General features: G+C 41.0%; 1 protein-coding gene across 1 annotated transcript; it reads left to right on the forward strand.

The window, feature by feature from the left end:
* Nucleotides 1–6076: 6076 nt before the first annotated feature.
* On the forward strand, nt 6077–7196 carry LOC119896772 (trace amine-associated receptor 13c-like). The gene is made up of 2 exons (XM_038710185.1): nt 6077–6249; nt 6380–7196. Exons 1-2 carry the CDS (start codon nt 6077–6079, stop codon nt 7194–7196), a joined length of 990 nt encoding a protein of 329 aa, XP_038566113.1.

Consider the following 7196-nt stretch of genomic DNA (forward strand, 5'->3'; position numbering starts at 1 on the left):
AAGTATATTGAACATTTCCCAACCGAGTGGCAAGGCTGCTCGTAACGTGAATACTACATTTCCCTCTTATTTCGTTCACTCCCGCAGGGAGGACTTCTTTCGTTTTCATGGCACGCTATACATCCATTGCTGTCAGTTCACTCTTGGTGAGTTTAAAAGGTGCTTGTAGGAGAGCCTTTCCCGATCTTATTTTACTTTATTTTATCCCTTTTCTTTTATTGTATTTTACTAATTTTATATTTATCTGTATTTTAGTCTTTTCAATGTTTTCATGCTTTTATCTTGTATTGTTTTTTGTATTATTGTCTCTTGGGTATTATTGTCTTTACACTTGTTAAAGCACTTTGTAACTTGTTTTTGAAAAGTGCTCTACAAATAAAGATTATTATTATTTTGTATGGTGAACAGTCCCTGTTTATTTGGGGAAAGGCCCTTAGTTTGTCTTTTTCTGTTGTAACGGTATATTTGCTATGCTTGTTCATGTGTTTAGCTCAGGACGTGACGTGTGTACGAGATCTACACTCACCTAAAGGATTATTAGGAACACCATACTAATACTGTGTTTGACCCCCTTTCGCCTTCAGAACTGCCTTAATTCTACGTGGCATTGATTCAACAAGGTGCTGAAAGCATTCTTTAGAAATGTTGTCCCATATTGATAGGATAGCATCTTGCAGTTGATGGAGATTTGTGGGATGCACATCCAGGGCACGAAGCTCCCGTTCCACCACATCCCAAAGATGCTCTATTGGGTTGAGATCTGGTGACTGTGCGGGCCATTTTAGTACAGTGAACTCATTGTCATGTTCAAGAAACCAATTTGAAATGATTCGAGCTTTGTGACATGGTGCATTATCCTGCTGGAAGTAGCCATCAGAGGATGGGTACATGGTGGCCATAAAGGGATGGGCATGGTCAGAAACAATGCTCAGGTAGGCCGTGGCATTTAAACGATGCCCAATTGGCACTAAGGGGCCTAAAGTGTGCCAAGAAAACATCGCCCACACCATTACACCACCACCACCAGCCTGCACAGTGGTAACAAGGCATGATGGATCCATGTTCTCATTCTGTTTACGCCAAATTCTGACTCTACCATCTGAATGTCTCAACAGAAATCGAGACTCATCAGACCAGGCAACATTTTTCCAGTCTTCAACTGTCCAATTTTGATGAGCTCTTGCAAATTGTAGCCTCTTTTTACTATTTGTAGTGGAGATGAGTGGTACCCGGTGGGGTCTTCTGCTGTTGTAGCCCATCCGCCTCAAGATTGTGCGTGTTGTGACTTCACAAATGCTTTGCTGCATACCTCGGTTGTAACGAGTGGTTATTTCAGTCAAAGTTGCTCTTCTATCAGCTTGAATCAGTCGGCCCATTCTCCTCTGACCTCTAGCATCAACAAGGCATTTTCGCCCACAGGACTGCCGCATACTGGATGTTTTTCCCTTTTCATACCATTCTTTGTAAACCCTAGAAATGGTTGTGCGTGAAAATCCCAGTAACTGAGCAGATTGTGAAATACTCAGACCGGCCCGTCTGGCACCAACAACCATGCCACGCTTAAAATTGCTTAAATCACCTTTCTTTCCCATTCTGACATTCAGTTTGGAGTTTAGGAGATTGTCTTGACCAGGATCACACCCCTAAATGCATTGAAGCAACTGCCATGTCATTGGTTGATTAGATAATTGCATTATGAGAAATTGAACATGTGTTCTGTAAAAGGCCTAAGTATACATAAGGCCTAAAGGCCTAAAAATCCTAGATTGATTGCATAAGGCCTAAATCCTAGATTGATTGTTAGATTCTTTTTCTATATTTATAAACCTTCTTTTTCGAATAAAGGCCTAAGTATACATAAGGCCTAAAGGCCTAAAAATCCTAGATTGATTGCATAAGGCCTAAATCCTAGATTGATTGTTAGATTCTTTTTCTATATTTATAAACCTTCTTTTTCTATATTTATACACCTTATTAATGGTTTGCAATATGTTACAACTACTGAGTGTGTACTACTGAGTGTTTAAACTACTGAGTGTTTTACTACTGAGTGTATAACTACTGAGTGTTTATATACACTCATATTTTATTCTTATATTCTGTGTGTTTATCATACATTATTCCTATACTCTGTGTATTCATGAACGTGTGCTTTTTAATGAGCAGAGGAGCTGCTCAGGCCGAGCAGGCAAAACCTAGCCAACCGTAACCCACTCATTAGAAGCGAGGCACATGCAGTAAGTCACGTACGCCAGGGCTGAGATCATCGCGAACTGAAGCCAAGAATGAGATCATGACATGTTGTGATTTATGGCGCCTGGTACGGCTAGGTACTGCATGCAACCAAGCTTTGCGCTGCCGAAAGTTAACTTGTATGAGACAAAGCACTCTCATGGTTGGCGTTGTTAAATCATGTATTTGTTCATTGAATCACGTTATATATGTTATTCCTTATTAATTCTTTTAAAAAATACGATTGTAAGTGTTTAAGTTTTAATGGTGTCAAACTATGCCTGTATAACTTTTAAAAAAATACAGTGGGACTGAAGTTGAAACATATTGGTGGATTTCTAATCCAGTAATGTAAAAAATATAAAGAGAGATAAATGGTAACAATAATTACATGTAATAATAGTTAAAAAGTGGAAATTGTAACATTAATGAAAGGGTTAATTTGGTAAAACAGTACAAGAAAAAGGCCACTAGATGGCAGTAGAGGATAAGAAATCCACCAAAGGGGAGGAATGGTCAGCGAACACCATAGGTGGAGTTAAGGAGTAATGCCCACCTAGAAGGAGGAGATAAGGAGGAGTTAAGATGTAACGCCCACCTGAAGGGAGGGACAAGGTGGAGCTTAAGGTGAATATAAGGCGATGTTCGCTGACCACCAACTCGGTTCCATCCTGAGACCTGCAGGGATGTTGCTCGGGTTTATCTGTCCTTTATTGGAATAAACTCTTTTCACCGACTCTTGACCGTCTCCAGTGAAGTTTTTGACTACGCCGTTTTTGACTAAAGAAGAAATCTAATAGAGTAATTTTATTGAGTTTATTACGTTGGTTAGGGTAGGGACCAGGTCTTTTACTGGCCCGGCCGGTCCTTATTTCCGACCCGACAGTTCGTAATAATCCTTTAGGGGAGTGTATGTGGGATAGCAGTGTGGCATTTTATATCCCTGCTAACTGAATCTGACCTATGTATCTGACAATGCGGGACATGGTAACTTACGCACAGTGTGCATACAGTGTGGTTGTGGGCGTGCCAGGCTCTGATTTCTCTACCCTGCCCTTATGGCTATTGGTGCCTTATGGCCATGTCTGATTTGTATAATATTAAGATCTGTTCTTGGAACATCTACGGCAGTATTATCATTTTTGAAAAAGGAAGACGTTTCTATTGCATTCCTCCAGCAGACTCACCTGGAGGACAAGGATAATGCTAAATTGCACAGGAGCTGGGTGGGGCACATCTTTGCTACCTCATCTCTTCTTTTAGTAGGGGCGTAGCCATTTTGATTAATAAAAAGCTGGCATTTAGATTTCTTGATTGTGTTAAAGACATCCAGAGTCTCTTTGCCATGGTTCTGCTCGAGGTATCTGCCTCTTAAAAGGAAGTTTTTCCTTGCCTCTGTCGCCTAGTGCTTGCTCTTGGTGGGAACTGTTGGGTTTCTGTAAATATCATCACAGAGTACGGTCTAGACCTGCTCTTTTATGAAAAGCGCTCAGAGATAACTGTTGTTGTGATTTGGCGCTATATAAATAAAATTGAATTGAATTGAATACTACGTGCAATGTGATCTATCAAACCTAAAAGCAATTTCATGTGAGTGCAACAGTATCTGTATTTAATACATTTCATGAGATGGAAGAATTTAGAACGAAATTTCATCCAGCCAGAGGGAACGATCACCAACTGTTCACAGCACGGCGGTTGAAATAGCAACACAACACACTGTAAGGGAAGGCAAGGCAAGTTTATTTGTATTGCACATTTCAACAACAACAAGGTAATTCAAAGTGCTTTACATAAAACATAAAAGCAACAGGGAAATATAAAACGTTTAAAAGCAACATAGGGAAATTGAAAAAATACACATTAAAATATAATAAAAATTACATTGCAGTGTACAATCAGGGGTAAAAGAGTTAAATGGAAAATAAAAACAGGCTTAGAGGTTGAGCAAAAAATTGAGTTACAGTTGTTTTGAAAAGAGAATAAACAGAGAAGTACACTTAATCTACTCTCTCTAGCTAGTCTGTACTCGGGTCCATAGAAATCTTTGGATCCACTGAAACTCTAAAAGCCCTCGGACACTACAGAGAAACCAGGACATGTCTGTCTGCAGGCCACTTTGATCCAGTTATACTCTGGACCCACCTGCACGTTTACAGGTGGACAGAGGTTCCTGCAAATCACTCAGGCGCGAGATTTAAGACCACTTCCTTCACTCTGTTCAGTCTCACTCTCATTATCTTTTCACTCAATTACCTGACAGTTTCAGCAGACCTGCAGTTATCTGGGAGTTTGTTCCAGATATACGGAGCATAATAACTGAACGCTGCTTCTCCTTGTTTAGTTTTTACTCTGGGGACAGAAAGCAAACCTGTCCCAGATGACCTGAGAGGTCTGGATGGTTCATAATGAAGCAGAAGATCAGAAATGTATTTTGGCCCTAAACCATTTAGTGCTTTATAAACTAACAGCAGGATTTTGAAATCAATTCTCTGAAATACAGGAAGCCAATGTAAAGACCTCAGAACTGGAGTGATGTGATCCACCTTTTTGGTCTTAGTGAGGACTCGAGCAGCAGCGTTCTGAATCAGCTGCAGCTGTCTGATGGATTTCTTAGGGAGCCCTGTAAGGACACTGTTACAGTAGCCAAGTCGACTGAAGATAAATGCATGGATAAGTTTTTCCAGGTCTTGCTGAGGCATAAGTCCTTTAATCCTTGATATATTCTTCAGGTGATAGTAGGCTGACTTTGTAATTGTCTTAATGTGGCTCCTCAAATTCAGGTCTGAGTCCATGACTACACCAAGATTTCTGGCTTGATTTGTGGTTCTTAACATTACAGATTGAAGTCGAGCACTGACTTTCAATAGTTCCTCCCTGGCTCCAAAAACAATAGCTTCAATTTTATCTTAGTTCAATTCAATCAAGAAAATTCCGGCACATCCAATCGTCGACCTGCTCAGTACAGTTACTCAGCACTGTCTCTTGTACTTTGACTCTGGGTATTTCCTCCTGCTGACTATACACGGAGCCAGGGATAGGCCGAAGACTGCACTAAAACCCAACACACTGCTAGATAGACTGGTCTTGTCTCCAGGGTACCATATGCCACCATCTTGGTTTCTTTGTCACAATTTTAAAGTGAAAGGGACGGATTATTCTGGTGGATGCCCGCAACCTAGAGGCAGAGCAATGGAGGTGTGACTGGGTTGTGCATTTAACATGTATAATGAGATAAAGAAACATTATTGACACAGAGAATGAGTTTATGAATACCAGAATAGAATTGCTTTCCTCTCCAGAGTGTCTGGACTCGGATATCTGGAAGGAGCTTGGAGTTGATGAGTTGCTCCTTTGCATTGAAAGCAGCAAGTTGAGATGTCGCTGGACTGGCATCTTAGTTAGGATGCCCATTGGTCTCAGGCTCATCTAAACAGAACAGAATCACAACATGGTGGAGGGATTGTGTATCCCATCTGGCCTAAATTAATGTACTAAAGGAAGTTTAAATGATATCCCCTGTAAATACTGAATCGATTTGAAGTGCAATAACAATAAAGATATAAGATTAAGCATGAGAGTGTATTTTGCTTCAACAAGCCACCTAATTTTGGACGGGAACTTGGAAAAAGGAAAACAAACAAGAGTGGAGAATACGGAGAGAAAGTGATGATGGTGTGATATGAAGAAGGGAGGAGGGACATCAGTGTCCAATAGAGACTGAGAGCGAGAAGAGAGGAGGGACAAACTGAATGTCAGAAAGAGATAAATCAACTGTATGATAAAGTGTTCTGGTCAGAAGCTGCCAGAGCTGCAGCTCCTCCTTTCCTTCTCTCTCTGTCTAATGGAGATTGATGACGGAGCAGAGCTCTGCTTTCCACAACTCCTTAACACCTCCTGCAGGAAGCCGACACTTCCTCGGTCCGAAGCTGTATTTCTGAACACTCTTCTGTCCTCCATCTCTCTGCTCACTGTGGCTCTTAACCTGCTTGTCATCATCTCAGTCTTCCACTTCAGGCAAAGATCAATTTCTCAGAAGAGCCTTTACTTATTACTTTTTATAAATATGATTCATTTACTTTTAGCAAGTATTTTTCCCACAATTGTGTGATGCTATGTGTGATGATACTTTCCTCTTTCCCTCCAGGCAGCTCCACACACCCACCAACATCCTCCTCCTCTCTCTGGCTGTCTCAGACTTTCTCGTGGGCCTCCTGCTGATGCCGGGAGAAATCCTTAGAAAAACATCCTGCTGGTTTCTTGGTGACCTCATGTGTTCTCTGTATAAGTATGTATCGTACATAATTACCTCTGCCTCAGTAGGAGACATGGTGCTCATATCAGTTGACCGCTATGTTGCTATTTGTCACCCTCTGCATTATACCACCAGAATCACTGAGAGAAGAGCTAAACTCTGTGTTTGTCTGTGTTGGTTCTGTTCTGTTTTGTACAGCAGTCTCTTTGTAAAATATGGCCTGACTCAACCAGACAGATATGATTCCTGCTACGGAGAGTGTATGATCATTATTAACTATATCGCAGAAGCTATTGACCTTGTTTTGACTTTTATTGTTCCCATTACTGTCATCATAGTTCTGTATATGAGAGTGTTTGTAGTGGCTGTGTCTCAGGCTCGTGCCATGTGCTCTCATATTACAGCTGTCACACTCCAACGTTCAGTGACTCCTACAGCAAAGCGATCTGAGCTGAAAGCAGCCAGGACTCTTGGCATCCTTGTACTTGTGTTCCTAATATGTTTGTGCCCAGTTCACTGTGTCTCTTTTGCAGGTGACAATGCACTCAATGCTTCATCTGCATCTTATGTGCTCTATCTGTTCTATTTTCACTCCTGTCTAAACCCTGTGATCTATGCCTTGTTCTACCCCTGGTTTAAAAAAGCTATTATTCAAATTGTTACAGTTAAGATTCTGCAGCCTGGTTCCTGTGAGGCCAACATACTGTAG

This window comes from Micropterus salmoides, unplaced genomic scaffold (genome assembly GCF_014851395.1).
Source record: "Micropterus salmoides isolate LMB-PRFRI ecotype aquatic unplaced genomic scaffold, ASM1485139v1 Ms_hic_scaffold_1032, whole genome shotgun sequence".
Classification (NCBI taxonomy): domain Eukaryota; kingdom Metazoa; phylum Chordata; class Actinopteri; order Centrarchiformes; family Centrarchidae; genus Micropterus; species Micropterus salmoides.